Source organism: Leopardus geoffroyi, chromosome B4 (genome assembly GCF_018350155.1).
Source record: "Leopardus geoffroyi isolate Oge1 chromosome B4, O.geoffroyi_Oge1_pat1.0, whole genome shotgun sequence".
In the NCBI taxonomy this organism is placed as follows: Eukaryota; Metazoa; Chordata; class Mammalia; order Carnivora; family Felidae; genus Leopardus; species Leopardus geoffroyi.
In genome coordinates this window covers 72,297,411-72,316,015 of record NC_059341.1, presented here as the reverse complement: position 1 = coordinate 72,316,015, position 18,605 = coordinate 72,297,411, and the positions used below count along the sequence as shown (strand labels likewise).

Sequence of the window (18,605 nt, the reverse complement as noted above, 5' to 3'; positions counted from 1 at the left end):
ACATGAATAAATAATAGTGTACTCCTTCACCACTTTTTAGGCTGCAGTTGAGTAATCTACAACATACATGTTTATAAGCTGCATTCATACAAATTATATGCTTTTTTGCTCATCCATTTATCTCAGAGGTGTAGATATTTAATCCCCAGATAATGTGCCTTTACCATTTCCCTTTACCATAATTTCTACTATACCTGAAAATATGTCTCTCTCTGAGAATAAAGCCCAGTATTTTTTTTCACACAAGAATATTTTATTTGCAGGCCCCCTTTTCTCCTGATTGCTTTAATTTCTGGATTATTTTTAAGCTTGGTGAGGTTTTTGAACTTGTAAGGCCAAAAAAATAATGTTTATGGGATAGCTTCTTTTGAGTATTATGTTCAAATTAAATACTGTAAATTCTTAAGCTAAATCAAGAAAAAGGACAAAAATGAAATGAATCAAATTCACCTAAACACGTAGTTCTGAATATATGCACAAGTACCTTGAGATACTTTGCCAGATATCTGCTGCATAGAAATATAAAGGAGGTATGGTCACTGCTCTCAGCTTGTAGAAGAGATAAAATACGTACCACAACTGTCATACAAGATAGAATGTACTGAGTTTCTTAACAGAGAAGAAAGCTACAAGGTTAAAAATAATACATACTTGAGAAAAATATAAATTCAGATCCATGAGGGAAAAAAAAGGAGAAATTATTTCCAATTTGGAACAAGAAGGGCTTGAGTGTCTACCATTTGTATTAGGGCTTCAAATATGATGTGATTATTGGCAAGTTGAGATAGAGAAAGAGATGCAAGCCAAAGAAGTAGCTTTAAATGCCTTGCTAAGAAGTTTGAACTTTACTCTGAAGGATTATTTTTGAGAAAGGAAATGAGGAAAAAATATATCTTAACCAAATCCATATTTGGGCCCAGTGCTATTTTCTGAACACCAGACCCATATATCCAACTACTTACCAGACAGCCCTACTTGGAAGCCCAGAGGAAAGTGTAATTCAACACGTCCTGAACTAACTCATGTCTTTCTTCAGCCTGCCCCCCACTTTCACTCCACAGTGAAGCCTTTCTCTTCTTTCTCTAAATAGCATCAGCCACATTTTCCAAGCCAGAAATCTAAACATCATTCATGACCACTTCCTCTCCCTGATCTTTGAAGTTAACAAATCACTAAATTCCTTTATCTTTGCTGTGTCTACTTTGAAAGATTCTCTGTGTTTCTGTGTACTTCCACACTGCTAGCAGTCAGTACAGCACTGTCCTTAAGAGCTCACAATTGAAGCCTGACTGCCTGGGTTCTCACCTGGGCTCTGTACCCCAGTAGATGAGTGACCTTGGGAAAATTATGCAACATTTCTATGCTTCAACTTCCTGATCTATAAAATGGGGATAATAACTGTACCCTCCGGTTGTTGTGAGGAATTTAAATGAATCATTATATGGAAGTGCTTAGAATCTGGTACATACCAACCACTATGTAAGTGTTTGCTTTTATTATAAAACCATTGCTTGCCTGGACTACAGAAACAGCCTATTAATTGATCTCCTTGCTGTAATTTTAATCCACTCAAATATCTTTTCCAAAATAAAGCCAAGAGAATCTTTTTAAAATAGATATCTGATTATGCTTTTTTTTTTTTTTGGCAGTTCCCTTAAATGACATTTTATTGTCTTTATAGATTTCAGATTTCTTAACATGACCTTTACTTGGGCCCGGAGTGCCTCTGTCTACCTACTCTGTTCCTCCTAGACATTCAACTCGTTCCCTCTAACAAATTTTGCTGACTGTAAACATTGGGCCTTCAAATATACTCTTACTACCTCTTACTAGACTGCCCTTGACTTTCTCTTGCTTACCCAAATCTTATTCATAGTTTAATTGCCACTAGAATGTATATGTGGGCAGGAGAAAGATCCAGAAAGAACTATTAATGTGATAGGAAGTGAGTAAATAAAATTTATTGGGGAGAGGGAATGAACTATATCAAATGCTGCTGCTAGATCAAGTCAGGTGAGAAATGAGAATGAGACTTGACCACTAGATTGATTTAACAACATGATTTCTTTAATAGCTTACTAAAGGAGTTATTAGTATTCTTAAAGTTGGAATTTTTATGTATTATAGTAGGTTTCTCAAAGCAGAATTTACAAGCCTTTGTATATTTATTTTAGGAATTTTACATTATAATAAAACTATATCTAACAATTCCAAAACTCTATACTACCAGTCAAGAATAGTCTCTTCATTGGGGAACCCAGTATAGATAACAAGCAGGAAAAAAAAAAAAAAGGTAAGTTCAAGTTAATTCAAATCCCATTGTATAGCGAAAGGTAATCATTGGTTCACAATGATTATCTGCCTACACATTTCTTCAGATATGGCAAGTACATATCAACCTTTGCTGTTACCTTTTGCTCTATTTCTTTATTATAAATGTACTTTATTTCAGAGCACATGTTCTTTTTTGTGGCTGGACACCTCTTCTTTGTCTTCTGCAACAAATCCCAGGACTGTCTCTGCCTTTATTAAAAACAAATGCATTACCTGACGGCAGAGCTTTTGTTGTTATATGTCAAGCAAAATGAAATGATTGTTAAAAATCTAATCATTGCCATTAATGGAATGATATTCATATAGTGGATATTTAAAGGGTTATATAGTAAGAAGTATTTGCAGAGTTTGTGGTCAAAGAGACCAAATAACTATGGTTAATGCTTTTCCTGCTTACTGTGATTCTTCATTATAAGAATATTTAATAGGAGACAATGAGTAAGTCATCAAATATAACTTATTCCGAATAGACCAAATATAGAGCTATTTTATAAAATTGTATAAAATTTCACTTTTTGCTCTTCTTTCTCTAAATAGCATCAGTTAAATTTCTCTGATCTGAAAAAATTATATATTTATATATAATAACTATACACACACACACTAATGTGCTTTTTTAAAAATGTGAAATATATCCTCATTCTAGCTAATAGTTCTGCTTTTAATCACACTCTATAATTATAAACATTGTTATCCTTGATAAATCAAGCTATAATAATGTGTTCACTATAGTTATAACAGTCTTTTCAGCCATTGTCTCAGTTCATTGATTTTGTTTATATGGAAATTAATAAAAATCAAGGCAAATAGAAATATATAGCTTATTTTGGGGAATGCATATATAACAGAACTTAATATTTAAGAATTTAAATATGGCTAAAATATAATCTTGACTTGTCCATGTCTTTAATAATGTTGAAAGCAAACCATTTAAGAGAGATATCTACTAAAGTCTATCTTTAAAATTTTCTAAGAAAAGCAGTGTGCAGTTCCCCCAGTTAAAAGCCATCCATTCCATCTTCTTTCTAACCCACTTTTCTGGTGTGATTTAATTCTTTCTTTCTTGACCTTTACTCAGAGGAAACAGATGAAGTAGGAAATAACTGCTTACTGCCACTCCTACAATATCCTTGAAATGTATTTTGGCTTGTGACCTTTAAATTATGGGGATAAATAAAATGAATCACATCTCTTCTTATGGACCTGATCTGTGGGGTCAAGATATGTTTGCTTTTCATCTGTATGGAAATGCTTTAGGCTGTGATTGCCATGGAATAGGTGAGGTCAGGTGAAGAATGGCCCGTTGCCTGTTGAGTCAGGCAGGAGACAAAACAATCATCTGAAATGGAAAAGTTAAGAAGTGGTAGATTATTTGTGAGAGAGATGGTGATTGCTGATGGTCACTTGCCCTCTGTGGGTGGGGGGCAAGATGTGAGGACAGCATGAAAATGCCTGGGCAGAACACTGGGAGCTTACCTGTGGGTGACAGGGCTGTGAGAATAGGGCTTAAAGCTGAATAAAATGCCTCAGAAGTCCCATGACATTTTATCTCCCACTAACAAAGGATTTTGGGTAAACACCATTTTAACATTGAGGATGATTTTTCCCAATGAAAATTCACAGGCACTTTTAGAATTTCATCTGCCAATGATTTTTGTTTGATGAATTGAGTTCTAATCTTACTTTCAAAAAATATAAGTGTTTCATAAAGCCTGATGGTATTTACAGAGATATAAAAGTTGAGAATCTAACCAGGGTTATCTGCTGTTTGAAATCAAGCATGATGATGTTTTCCTGTGAAATCCCTAGATCATTAACATTGCTTTAGTCAGCATTTAATAGGAAATGCATGCCTGTAAGATGAAAGTTAATTTACAGTTGAATGCTTCACTTCAGAGACAACTTGTCTGATTCAAACCCAGCTTATCCTAAGCACATTGCCTGCTGCCTTTTCTTGGCTGTAGATATCGATGAGTGTGGGACTGGGAGGCATAGCTGTGCCAATGATACCATTTGCTTTAACTTGGACGGTGGATACGATTGTCGATGTCCTCATGGAAAGAACTGCACAGGGGACTGCATCCATGATGGAAAAATCAAGCACAATGGTCAGATTTGGGTGTTGGAAAATGACCGTTGCTCTGTCTGTTCATGTCAGGTTGGTATAAATAAAAAAAATTGTAATCATTTTTATTAGGATGTAGTTTGCATATATTTTAAGTGTACAGCTTGATGAATTTCAACAAATGCATGCATCTACTTAACCACTGTCACGTTTAGTAGAAAAGGACATTTCCATCCACTCAAATGTTATCTCTGTCCTTTCATAGTTAGTCCCATACTCTCAGCCCAAAGGAAACACTGATTTTGGTTACTGTAGGTTAGATTTCTTTATTCTAGAGCCCTATCTAGTAAGTAGATAGGCTTCTTTCTCTCAGTATTATGTTTTTTGACATCCATTTATGTTCATTGCATATGTCAGTAACCCATTTCTTTTTATTGCTGAATAGTATTCCATTATATGGAAATGCCACAATGTGTTTGTTTATTCACATGTTCGTAAAATTTTGTTGCTAACTATGCAAGTACTTCTGTAGTAACAATATCATATTTGAATGAATGCATGGATGAAGCCAAAATGGACATACTATGGCCTATAAGTGAGAACTATCTATTTGGATTATGTTTCAGTTTTAGAGGAATGTTCTACTTTGTTACCCTGTTGATAATAGAGATATATTATAGTTAGGTAAATAACTTTATGTGCCGAGGGCTCAATTATTATGGAAGACATTGATAAGAGTGTGTACCAAAACTTAAGGTCTAATATGTCCCATAAACTTAACAATAGGTAAAGCTTGTTGACTACTAAATACAAATACATATGCCCTGACACAAAAGAAATTGAGGTAATATTCTAATCACTATACTAATCAACAAGTACATGTGTATTTATGTATGCATACCCATGTTTATATAGACATAAGGACTGTGTAGTGGTTATTTCATGCTGGTCGTTTCTGGAAAATTTCTGGCCACGAAATTGGAAGTTCTCCAGCTTGGGTAATTTCTGTGTGATAACTACAAAATGTAACTTTAAATCTATTACACTGATGTTAGTATATTGAGAAATGGAGGCTTTGGGGAACTGCTTTCATTTTTTCCTTCTCATACAGAATGGATTTGTAATGTGTCGTCGGATGGTCTGTGACTGTGAGAATCCCACGGTTGATCTTTTTTGCTGCCCTGAATGTGACCCAAGGCTTAGCAGCCAGTGCCTCCATCAAAATGGGGAAACCTTATACAACAGTGGTGACACCTGGGTCCAGAATTGCCAACAGTGCCGCTGCCTGGTGAGTTTAGCTACAGGAAGTAGAGGAAAAGTTCGGGCCCAGAATCTAACTAGGGAAACAATCTTGCCCTCCTGCATCCGCCAATAATCAGGACCTGGCCATAGTGCTGGCAGTTACAAAAAGTGAACCTGTTTAGGATGACAAGATGGTAGGCATGCAGTCAGGACCTGTGAAGGCACATCCTAGACTACATGTGGTGTGCCATGACGTGTATGTCTTTCCAGAGCTTGGAAGAAGAAAATACTCTCCTAGCATCCGCAATCCCATTCAGCCTCGGTCTAGCAGCATTCATGAAAAATATCATTGTTTTGTCCAAATAGAACTTTTATTAATCCATTTCTATCAGTCATGCTCAGAATTAAAAACAAACAAAAAACAAAAAAACAAAAAACAGAAACAAAAACACAAGCACATACTTTTTTTTCCCCCTTCTAAATATTTTTACCATCACTGCTATTCTGGTGGCCACCCTGTTTTATACATGATATGGATTTGCAAAAAATATTTATTAGAATATTAGAATTGAATGTATATGTTTATAAAAGCTTTATTGGAAGCAATAGGTAAAAAAGAAAATGAAGACTTGATCAAGAAAACACCAGTATTTTTTCATTTGACCAAATTTTTGTTTCTTTCTGGTAGTGTAAATGAAAAGGGAAATTGGTCTATGTATCTTTACAGAAGAAAGTTTCACAGATGCTCCTTTTAAAGTCATGGCTAGTTTCCTTTCTATTTGTGTGAGGATATTTTGAAGGCAATGCTTTTTTTTGTTGCTTCCTTTTTATACTTTCAACCCAAAAATCAATTGAAAGAGCAAGGTCAGTTTTCTGTGCCTGAAGGCTGCTTTCATTTCCAAGACCATGAGATTCAGAATTATGAAGAAAATAGGAAACAGGTGAGAACTACATTTTAAAAAGATCAAATTCACACAATTTTCCCATGTGGAATAAAGAAGACTGAAATCAGTTCCTGGTTGTTGTTGTTGTTGTTTTCTCCAAAGTCCCTAAACTGAGAAACATAAAAATGAACAAAGAAAACCTGACAAATTCCCTTCATATTTCAGTTTATTTTCTTGTAAATGGACAAAACTTTCTTTATGCAGGAGGGAATGAATGAGAAGGTAGAGGGGAAAATTTTTTAAATGAAAAAAAGCACCTAATACGCAAACCCTCTTCCATAGTAAATAATAATTCTTTGTCAGGGAAAAGATAGGAGCTTGTTTTATGAGAAAGGGCTGTTGCTTTTGTTCATTGTTGTTCTTGTTTAATCCTTGAGCACTCTTAAAGTCCAGTTGCAGTATAGACCTCAGCACTGTGATAGGGCTTTTGTCGATTCCCTGCCAGATTCACGGCTGTGAAGGTGTGAGTGTAAATATCCATCAGATGAATGGAGTATTTAGTAAACGCTGTGCTCCCTCTCTCCCTGCCTCCCTCCATGTCCTCCCTTCCTCTCCCTTTGCTCTTGCACATCTGCTTTCTTTACAGCAAGGGGAAGTTGACTGTTGGCCTCTGCCTTGCCCAGAGGTGGAGTGTGAATTCAGTGTCCTCCCAGAGAATGAGTGCTGCCGGCGTTGTGTCACTGACCCTTGCCAGGCCGACACCATTCGTAATGACATCACCAAAACTTGCCTGGATGAGATGAATGTGGTTCGCTTCACTGGGTCCTCTTGGATCAAACATGGCACCGAGTGTACTCTCTGCCAGTGCAAGGTAAAGCCTATTAAATGCAAGTAGGGAGGGGTACCTGGGTGGCTCAGTCGGTTGGGCGTCCGACTTCGGCTCAGGTCATGATCTCGCGGTCCGTGAGTTCGAGCCCCACGTCAGGCTCTGTGCTGACAGCTCAGAGCCTGGAGCCTGTTTCAGATTCTGTGTCTCCCTCGTTCTCTGACCTTCCCCCATTCATGCTCTGTCTCTCTCTGTCTCAAAAATGAATAAACGTTAAAAAAAAAAAATTTAAATGCAAGTAGGGAACTTTTGGCCAGCTGTAACCCAGGGCTCCTCGATATTACTGTGCTCAACCTGGCCAATGGGAAGCATTTTATTTTTCCAATTTATTGTTCAAACAGAGGTGCGAGGAGGGCCACTCAGCTTTATTAGTGCCCAGGCTAACCACCCTGTGCATCCTCAAAGCACATTCAGGGAGAAGGAGGTGCGTGATCAAAAAACCAGAATGATCAGTTATTTATGTCACCAGAACAAAAAGAACCTACTCAAATTGCCCTAAGGTATCTAACTGTACACATCTTAAAAAAAAAAAAATCTACAACACAAACTTCACGTTTCTTCTTTCATGATGGAAGACAATATTATTTTATTGATTTTTATCTGGTCCTTTTATGAGGTCTGTGAGATATATCGACAAAGTAAATATATTACATTTTCCAAAGTGAAAATCAATATGGAAAAAATGGGCATATTTCTTGGTTCGATGTGGTCAGTTGCATTGGGTTAAAAAATTTAAGATCTGTTGTTTACTATATTTTATTCCTACAGTTGGAGAAAAATCATTATAAAGATTTTTCTTCTTATTCTCATCGGAAAATAGAGCACATGCCTTTTACTTCAATGAGAACAAAAATACAGATAATGTAGACAGTATACAGAGTTCATACATACTAGCAGAGTTGAAAGCATTCTACTTGATTATTGTTCCTACAAATATTTGATTTAGTGGTCACTGTATTTCATAGTCATAATTTTTGAATCAACACTAAAACTAAGTAAATAATCTGAAGGCTTAACAACAACATAAGAAAGCAGAGATTCAGATTTTTTCCAACGTAGCATAGTCAGATAACTATAACTACACTGCTTTTTAAAATGAACAATTCCATTAATTTTTTTCAGTAGAGCAATTTAATTCAGATTCACTTGACACAAATTCTTACCAGAGTGGCTTGATGTAACAGGACAAAGAAATATAAAATGCTTTAAGCTTTGAGATAGTATTATCTATTTCAAACCAAAATTTCTGTCTCTTTCAATCAGTGTAATTTTTGTCAATCAAGCAAAGCTTTTTGAGTGAACATTTAATGCGGTTTTTGAAAGTGCATTAGCAAATTTGAAAGTTACTGCTACTACTGAAAGTGACTAATGTATATGCAGTGCTTTAATATACATTTAATCTGAGTACATTTAGCAGTGCATATCTAGAAACTTTAGCATTAATAACCAACAGGGAAATACTTTCTGACATTTCATTATCAATTAAAGTTGAGTCCCTTTACTTTCTTAATCTAACTAAGACTATTGTTCCGAGAAGTGACAGCAAAAATATATACCAGGCAATAGGATGAAAAACACACCAAATATGGCTCACACAGATACTTCCAATAAGAAAAATGAATTCAGAAATAGCAAAACATGAAAGTGTTTTCTGAGTAAAGAGCATGAACAAGCTTGTCATTTACTGTCTTATAAACAACTAGTAGGATTTGGGGGCTCATGATAGGAATGTATTTCAGGAAATGTATTTTAGATTAGTTTCATTTTTTGACAAATAAATGCAGATTCTCAGAAGTTACTATTTGATGCTATTCCCGTTTTCCCTCATTAAATATGAGTTATAAAAATATGCTCTATTTTACCAAATCTGTCCCAAATACAAATTTTTATTATGTGTATTTTATGTTATTCTAAAAATAAAATGTATGCCAAACAGGCTCCAGATATTGCATTGGAGGTGAGCTCTCTTCACAATTTGGGGTTTTCAGAACGCCATTTTTATTTATTATCTCCCTGTCCTACCCACCCTATGAGTTATTTGAATATTTTAGTCAATGAAGACAAATTGTGCTGGTATTCTGCTGGTGCCAGGGTTGTAATGATAAACAAAACAGACACAATTGTTCCTGGAAATTATTGCTTAGCACCTTATTGTCTAGAGCTATACCATCCAATATGGTTGTCCATAGCCAGATGTTGCTATTTAAGTTAATTAAAATTAAATAAAATTAAAGCTTCAATTTCTCAGTCATGGTGGCCACATTTCAACTGCTCAATAGCTATAATTGGCTAGTGGCTGTCATATTAGCACCTATAAAAAACGTTTCTGTCATCACAGGATGTTCTGCTGGACAGCACTGGTCTAGAGGTGAAGAATGCAGCATCTAGAGTAAGGCTACCTGGATTCAAAGCCTGGTCAACCACACTAGCAATGTGACTTCAAGGGATGTTCATTAATTTCTCTGTGGTTCAGTTTGCTCACCTGAAAAATGAGAATATTAATAGGGATAATTTTAGTACCTACTTGGGATGGTTACTATAAGAATTGAAAAGATCCATAAAAAAATGTTTCCTACACATTTCATACACAGAGCAAACATTCAATGTTAGCTATTATTGGTGGTGGTAGAGTAAATAGATAGTACTCAAGTTATGAAACAGATAAAGATGACATTCTAAACTGTGATGGATACTCTGAAGGAGACGTGCACTGTGCTAAGAGACTGTACAACATGTGTACCAGTTCTCTCCTTAGCAAATGACATTGAAGATAAGAACTGAAGAATTAGGAGTTGGCAGAGGGGAATTTTTTAAAGATGTCTTTTTATTAAAGATGTCTTCAGTTTTAATTTTCTGAGGAAAGAAAGAAAGAAGGAAAGAAAGAAAGAAGGAAAGAAAGAAAGAAAGAAAGAAAGAAAGAAAGAAAGAAAGAAAGAAAAAAGAAAAGAAAAGAAAAGAAAAGAAAAGAAAAGAAAAGAAAAGAAAGAAAAAAGTTCCTCCATTCAGAAGTTAAAGTCTTGAGTCAAAAATGAATTACTAAGGTTGCTTTTCCTAAATCTAAGAGAGACCATGAATCCTTTGATGGGTCAGAGTAAGCTTTGAGCTTCAAACAATAAAGAGAGATGTGTCCAGTTGAGAAATAAATAGGAAGGGAGGAAGAGTTAGAGGGTAATTTCCTTTAGTAAATAATTACCAAATAGACCACTTGGAAACTGGAAACCAGGGAGCTACTTTTAATTCCTGGGGAGACTCTAGATGTAGTACTGAAATAATTGAGGTATGAAGAAAATTAGAGTTTTATAAGGATGAAGGTCCTAACTTCCTAATCATTATCAGAAACAGCAGACTTAAAGTTTTGAAAGTGGACCTCTGTACTAATATTAGAATAGATAACTAGATCTATCTATGGAAACAAATGCCCCATAAATGAGAACGTTAAAATGAAGATTTTCATGTATGATCAGGAGAGATTTGCAAATCAATAGAGGAAGAAAGGATTATTCTATATATATATTGGAATATCATATGCCAAAATCAATTCTACATGGAAGATATGTTAGATATTAAAAATAAAAAGAAAATGTAATAAAATATTAATCAAAATTCTGGAAGGGAGATGCCTTTTCTAACATAAAAGTGATAAAATATACCTCAAGGGAAATTTAGAGCATCTGTAGACAAATAAAATCACTAAATTACGAAGTCACAACTAGAGACTGGAAAAATAGTCTTCCAGAACATATGATTTCTTTATTAAATTAAAAACATGTAAAAATTAACAAGAAAAAGCATTTATTTCCCATAAATAAATAAGCAAAGAATGAATAAACAATTCACTAAAAAATGCAGCTATTAAAAAAGAGATTATACAACCTTTAAATTATTAAAATTCTAATGTAAACTAACATAATGAGTTATTATTTTCACATACTACAGTAAAAAAAAATTCACAATAATTTCCAATGCTGACAGAGCCATAACTGGAATTATAATTCTTATTTTTAGTGACATTGAAAAATACATGTCAACAGCTACACATACACCTCTTTGCCTACTCTCCATCCCAACTCAAACATCTTTTGTCCTATTAATCCCAGGTCTAAGAATATAACCTAAAGAAGCAATCTAAAATATGGAAGATGCTATGTGCATGACAATTTTCACCTCAAAATTATTTGTCATATAAAATCAAGGAAGAAACCAAGGTGTCCAAAAACAGAAAAACAGTTAAATAAGTTCTCGTAACTCTATATGATTCAATAGATCATATTATATTGTAATTATGTAATATATATAATTATATGATATTATTCAGCCATTGAAGTACTGCTTAAAATAAAAACTAAGCTAAAAATATATAATATACAGTTTAATTGCAAGAAGGTTGAAAATAAAAGAGTATGAAAATTAATTCTATGAAGATATACTAAATTATTGATGGTAATGGGATTTTTAAATATATGTTAATTACTCTATATACATATATCTATAATTGATATAATTTGTAAGCAGATTAATATATTAATTATATAGTAAATGATTAATAAATGAATAAAAACTAAATATATTGAAATAAATAATATTAAAATATACTATACATATGTGATATATGAATATATTACTGAAAATTAAAAGCCAACTGTCTTCTAATCTTGATATGTTGGGTTTAGCACAAAAATAGTGACAATGACTTTTTTATAACTTTTTAAAAATACAGAATAAATATAACCGGAAATAACAGGGTGTTAAGAAGGGGCACCTGCATGGCTCAGGTGGTTGAGTGTGCAGCTCTTGATTTTGGCTCAGGTTATGATCTCACAGTTCATCATATTGAACCCTGCCTTCAGCTCTGCATTGATGGTGCGCAGCCTGCTTGGGATTCTGTGTCTCCATCTTTCTCTGCCCTTCCTGCACTCTCTCTCAAAATAAATAAATAAATAATTTTATTTTTTATTTTTTAAAAATATTTTAAAATATTTATTTGTTTTTTGAGAGAGAGAGAGAGAGAGACAGAGCATGAGTGGAGGAGGGGCAGACAGAGAGGGAGACACAGAATCTGAAACAGGTTGTTATGTGTTATGACAGCACAGAGCCCGATGTGGGACTTGAACCCAGGACTGTGAGCCAAAGTTGATCACTTAACCGAGCCATCCAAGTGCCCCAGTAAATAAACATTTTTTTTAAAAAAACAGGGTGTTAAGGAAATTTACCGTATACTATGTAAAAATAACTAGTTTTTATAATTCATTATAGCAGGTTGTTACTATTCCTAATCAGACTAAATTTCAGTGGATCACCTTTGATTTTAGTTTTTATCAAGGTAATATTTATTATAGTTAAATGCATAGCTATTATGTGTATAATTTGATGAGTCTTATAAATCAAAATATAGAATATTTCCAACACTCTAGTGAGTACCTTTTTATCCCCTTCCAGGCACTACCTACTTACCATAGCAAACACCATTTAATTTCATTATAATAGATTTATTTTGCCTTTTAAAAATTTCATATAAAAGGAATCACACAGAATGTACTCTTTTATGTCTTCTGGTGAATTAGCCATTTTATCATTATGTAATGCACTCCTTTTCTCTAGCAAGGCTTCTAGACTTGAAGTCAATTTTTTCAAGTGTTCATTTTATTTGGATCCATCTACTTTTAACCTATCTATGGTTTTATATTTAAACTGCATTCCTTATAGTTAATGTGTACTTAGTTCTTATTTTGTTATCCAGTATGACAATCTCTGTCTTTTAAATGAAGTGTTCGGTCTGTTTACATTTAGTGTCATTTTTGGTATTGGTGGATGTAGGGCTACCATTTTGCCATTTGTTTTATTTTTGTCCTATTGTTTACATTCTCACCCCTCCATTTCTTCCTTCTTTTTATTTTTATATTATTTAAATTGAATTTTTCTTTTGGATTTTTAACTATAAGTTTTTATATTATAATTTTAGTTGTTGGTTTAGAGATCACATTATATATCATTAATTTATTACAGCATAATAAGATTTACTATTATACTACGTCACATAAAACATAAGAACTTCAGCATAGTAGAATTCCATCTCCCTTAGCCTTTGAGCTATAATAATCATATATTTTATAGCTATGTAAACTATAAACCATAAAATTCCATGGTATTATATTTGCTTTAATCAGTCAAATATCTTTTAAGGAAATTTAGGGGAAAAGAAATGCCACATTTCATATTTATCCATATATCTGCTGCCATTTCTAGTGTTCTTCATTTCTTCTCACATGTTTGAGTCTCCATCTGGTGTCACTTCCCTTCAGCTTTAATTTCCTTTAGCATTTTTCATATTGAAGATCTATTGGTAACAGATTCCCTCAACTTACATTTATCTTTAAATATCTTTATTTTTGAAAGATATTTTTATTAAATATAGCATTCAGGATTCACAGATTTGTTCCCAGCATTTTAAAGGTGATACTCTATTGTTTTCATAGTGAGGATTCAACTGTCATTTGTATTTTTGTCTAAAATATGAATAAAATATGTCTTTTCCCCCGTTTCCTTTCACAATTCTTTCTTTTTTAGAAGTTTGACTACGATGTACTTAGATATGATTTTTGTGTATATCTTTATTCTCTTTGGTGTTTGTTGGGCTTTTTGAGTATCTAAGTTGATGTTTTTTTTCCATCAAATTAAGAAAATTTTGACCATGATTTCTTCAAGTATCTTCAAATATTTTCTCTCCTCCCTCCTATTTTTCTGGGACTGTGATTACTCATACGTTATATTGCTCAATACTATTCTTCTGAAGGTCACTGAAGCTTTATTTTTATATCAGTCTTTCTTCTCTTTGTTTTAAAATTGGATAATTTTTATTTTTGTTTCAAATTTACTGACTATTGCTTCTGCCATGTCTAATCTGCTGTTAAACCGGTCCAAAGAATTTTTCATTTCAAATATTGTACTTTCACTCCAAAATTTCCATTCAATTCTATTTATAGTTTTCTTTATCTGCTGAGATTTACCATCTATTTTTTTTTTACCTCAAACATATTTAAAATGGATACTTTACAGTCCTCGTCTGCTAATTACTCCATCTGGATTATTTTTTAGTTATTTCTATTCACTGCTTTTTCTCTGGATTGAGTTACCTCTCTTATTTTTCTTCACATATCCAATACTTGTTATGATTTATTAGATATTATGGATGATATATGGTATAGACCTTATGTTCTGTTAGCTTTCCCTGAAGACTATGTTTGTTCTAGCAGGTTGCAAATTACTGGCCAATCACCTTGCACTTATGAAAGCTTCATTTGACATGGGTTACATGGGTCTCTTCCAGGTTTACCAATAGGTCTAGGGTAAGTCTCTTAATCTTGAGACATTGTTTTACTCCCAATCATGGCCTTTTTGGGCTTTCAGTGAAAAACATGAATTTTTTTATCAATCCTTCCTAACTTTGGAGGACACAAATTTTAAATACTGCTACCCACAGGAAGCAGCATTTGGAATCTCTGCCTTGGATCTTCCAGCCTTCAAGCTGCAACTGATTATTTCTTTAGTCTCTTCTATAATTCAAAGACTTTGAAGTTGAGGAGAGTTTATATGCTGATTCACTTCCTCCTTTCTAGATATTTTCCTCTGAATTTACAACCCCTCTGGCAGCCCTAAAAGTTGTCCTCTGGTGTCTGGGGCCTATCAGATTGTGTCTTTCTGCTTGAGTTATTGTTAGCCTAAGCTGCACAGACCACAGAGTGCCGTAAGGGGAAATGCCAAGTAAAAATAAATCTCACACAATACATTTCCCTTCTTTCACAGATTGAAACCTCTCCACTGTCTGCCTGTTTTTGGTCACTATCTATTGCTTTCAAATTGTTATTTTTTATATTTTGTCCAGATCCTTTATAGTTACCTGTTGAAGGTTAGTTTTATATATAAGCAACTAGAACTCCAGTGGGATATTTTATTACTCATTCATGTATGAACTATGTTTCCCTAATTGAGGAGCTTCCAGTGGTATATGATTTGTGGAGCATTTATCTTGTTATAACAGAAACTATTGATATGGAATAAGAAAAACATTCCTGGAAGATTTTGGAAAATATACAGTCCCTTCCTCAAATATACTCATGGGAACCATAATAATGATTTTTCCACCCACAGGGTTCTAATGCCAGCTTCACATACTCTTTGGTAGAAAGCTCCAGAAATTCCCTCAAAAGCCATACAATTTGAGGAACGAACACTCTCAGGAACTGGTATATCCCTCATTTCATTGGGTCACTGGACTGGAAAAGATCGTGCAATGGTTATGAGCAGGATAACGAAGCTTTAAAATGCCACTAGAGATCCAAAAGATATTGAGATTTCCTCTGTCAGAATAAGAACTCTGCTCAGTAAAAATTAAGAACAGAAGAGGATTAGCTTAAATTGATAATACTGTTCTTGGAAATAGACTAGTTTTTTCCTCATTTGGTGTGCTTCAACAAAGTTTAAAGTATCAAAATCTTTTCTAAGTTTTATCTTATAAAACAGACACTTTTGATTTTATCATATTAAAGTATAATACATTTTTAAATAATCTAAAGTTATTTATCTGAGAGGAAACACGAAATACAGGATGAATTTTGGAGTCAGACTAACCTGAACTTTAATCCCAGCTATACGATGCACTAGCTGTGTGATTTTGGACATGATATTTAAGCTTTCTGATCTTCAGTTTCTGAGTCTAGAAAGTGTGACTATTAATAGTGACCCATTGGGAATGGTGTGAGGTTGAAATCAGATAATGTATTTAAAGTGCCTGGCAAAGTGGCTGACACAGAGTATGCACTCAAGAAGTAGAAGGATATTATCATCTAATGATTATAATAATATTAACATTATCATCATTATTAGTTAGCTGGCTGAAGAAAGTAAGAGTGTACAAAGAATTAAAAGAGTGAGATATTTTTTCTTTTTTGTAATGCACTGTATTATTTTGGTATTTTATTATACAAATTAATTATGCATATCTGGCCTTTCCCTGCTATTTTTCCTGCTTTATCTCTACACTGTTTTCTTCACTAACTCAAGATTCTCACCCAGACCTTTTTTCAGCTTCTTAACTGAACAAAACTCTTTTCACTTTAAAGCCTTTACTTATTCTGTGCTTCCCTGTGCTTTTGGCCTACCCTTCCACACTGCCTTGAGGTCTTGGTTTAAATATCACTTCTACAGAGAAGTCTACCCTGGCCACCTAATCTAAGTCAATCTCATGACACCACCTAATTTATTTCTTTTCTAGCAGTTTTCACAATTTTTGATTATATGTTTACTTGGTATTTATTATTTTTCTCCCTCTAAAAAACTGTAAGCCCTGCTCCGTGAAGATAGTGACCATGTCTGCGTATTCATCAATATACCTAGGGCTCAATATATTCAATACATATTTTGTGAATGAATAAATTAGAGAACAAATGTAATCTAAGATGCCATGAGGTAAATAAAGCTAGTCTATGATTTGCCACAAATGACTGGGAATAATTGGTTCTACAATAATAGAGACATGAGAAGTGACTGGGCTATTGAACCTTAAGGAGTGCATAAATAATAAGTAAACCCCAGTTAGATTTATGTGTACCAATCAGTAAGTATGAGTATTTACTAATGGCTTAACAGCTTATATCATCCTTTTCTTTCCTTTTTTTTTCTTCTCTAGAATGGCCACATCTGTTGCTCAGTGGATCCACAGTGCCTTCAGGAACTGTGAAGTTAACTGTCTCACGGGAGATTTCTGTTTAAAGAATGTTCTTTCATTAAAAAGACCAAAAAAAAAAAAAGTTAAAACTTAAAGTGGATGATTTGTGGGCAGCTAAGTGCAGCTTTGTTAATAGCTGAGTGAACATTCAATTATGAAATTTGTGAAGCTTGAGAAAATCACTAAAGGAAAATTCTTGGGGAAAAACGAGACTAGAATTCTGCTTCTACTGTGTCTGACATCACTGTGGTGGAAGAATGGGTGTGGAAGACACAGCACGACATCATGACCCCTGGATATAAAGCCTGAGCCCATCAGAGCTTTGAAAGCCTCTAGCTTCACTGGTGCAGAAAATTTTTCTCTAGATCAGAATCTTCACGAATCAGTTAGGTTCCTCACTGCAAAAAATAAAATAAAATAAAATAAAATGTAAGGCAGTGAATGAATTATATTTTCAGAAGCAAAGCAAAGAAGCTATAACGTGTTATGTACAGTATACACTCTGAAAAGAAATCTGAAACAAGTTATTGTAATGATAAAAATAATGCACAGGCATGGTTACTTAATATTTTCTAACAGGAAAAGTCATCCCTATTTCCTTGTTTTACTGCACTTAATATTATTTGGTTGGATTTGTTCAGTATAAGCTCGTTCTTGTGCAAAATTAAATAAATATTTCTCTTACCTTATAACATGTCTGAGTGTCTTGTTTAATGTGTTCGTTTTTCCCACAGATGCTTCAACATACAAGTTGCTTCCTAGTTCTGATGAAAAACTCCCACATGCTATCTCCAAACTGAAAGGTGATTTTCACTAAATTATATGTCTAAGTGGAGGATGTGACAGATACCTTCATTCTGCCTCTCTAGATGCTCTCAATCACCTTTTCTACCCTCTCTGTTTCCTGGGAGCTGATCTATGTAGACCATATTAATGGGTTCCCTTGTGCTCTGGGTTCTGGTCTGATTTCACCAATGGGGACCTCTGGCAGGATCTCAGAAAGAGGTAAACTTGGGGGTTTTATTCTGCTGGCTCCCTTCCTGCCAGATCACTACCACGATTAGCAGTATCACCTCACTGAAGGCTCCGTCTCCTGACATATGGCCCCCTCTGATTAGCTACCCTTTCCAGGTTCTAATAACTTCTTCTCTTTGCTTCTTCTAGCTTAGTAAGAACTCTGGCTGTTTAGTTCTCAGGAGGTACCTGCCCTATTTCTTGTTGATTTCCCTATTTCCTGTCACATCTTTATGAATGGTCCCTTTGTTAAACTCTCTTTAATTAGGCAGCTTGTGTGTGCCATCTGTTTTCTGCCAGGGCTCTGACTGATACATCTAAGGAAGGGAGTATATAAGGATTGGGAATGTCTTGAAGAATTGGGCCTTCACATTTTGATATAAAAAAATTAAGGAATCCCAATGTTAGGAGGGACTATGACATTACATATTAAATTTGTTGATATACTAGAGAATCTCA

General features: G+C 34.2%; 1 protein-coding gene across 3 annotated transcripts in view; it reads left to right on the top strand.

Annotated features, from left to right (window-relative positions):
* NELL2 (neural EGFL like 2) overlaps positions 1–17,821 on the top strand; it is a 329,888-nt gene extending 312,067 nt beyond the window's left edge. For all 3 annotated transcript variants that reach the window (XM_045462596.1, XM_045462598.1, XM_045462597.1), the window contains 4 exons: positions 4,299–4,492; positions 5,511–5,687; positions 7,172–7,396; positions 17,094–17,821. In XM_045462596.1, the coding sequence (XP_045318552.1) occupies positions 4,299–4,492; positions 5,511–5,687; positions 7,172–7,396; positions 17,094–17,144 (647 nt within the window). In that variant the 3' untranslated portion in view covers positions 17,145–17,821. The remainder of the gene's footprint in view (positions 1–4,298; positions 4,493–5,510; positions 5,688–7,171; positions 7,397–17,093) is intronic.
* Positions 17,822–18,605: the final 784 nt, after the last annotated feature.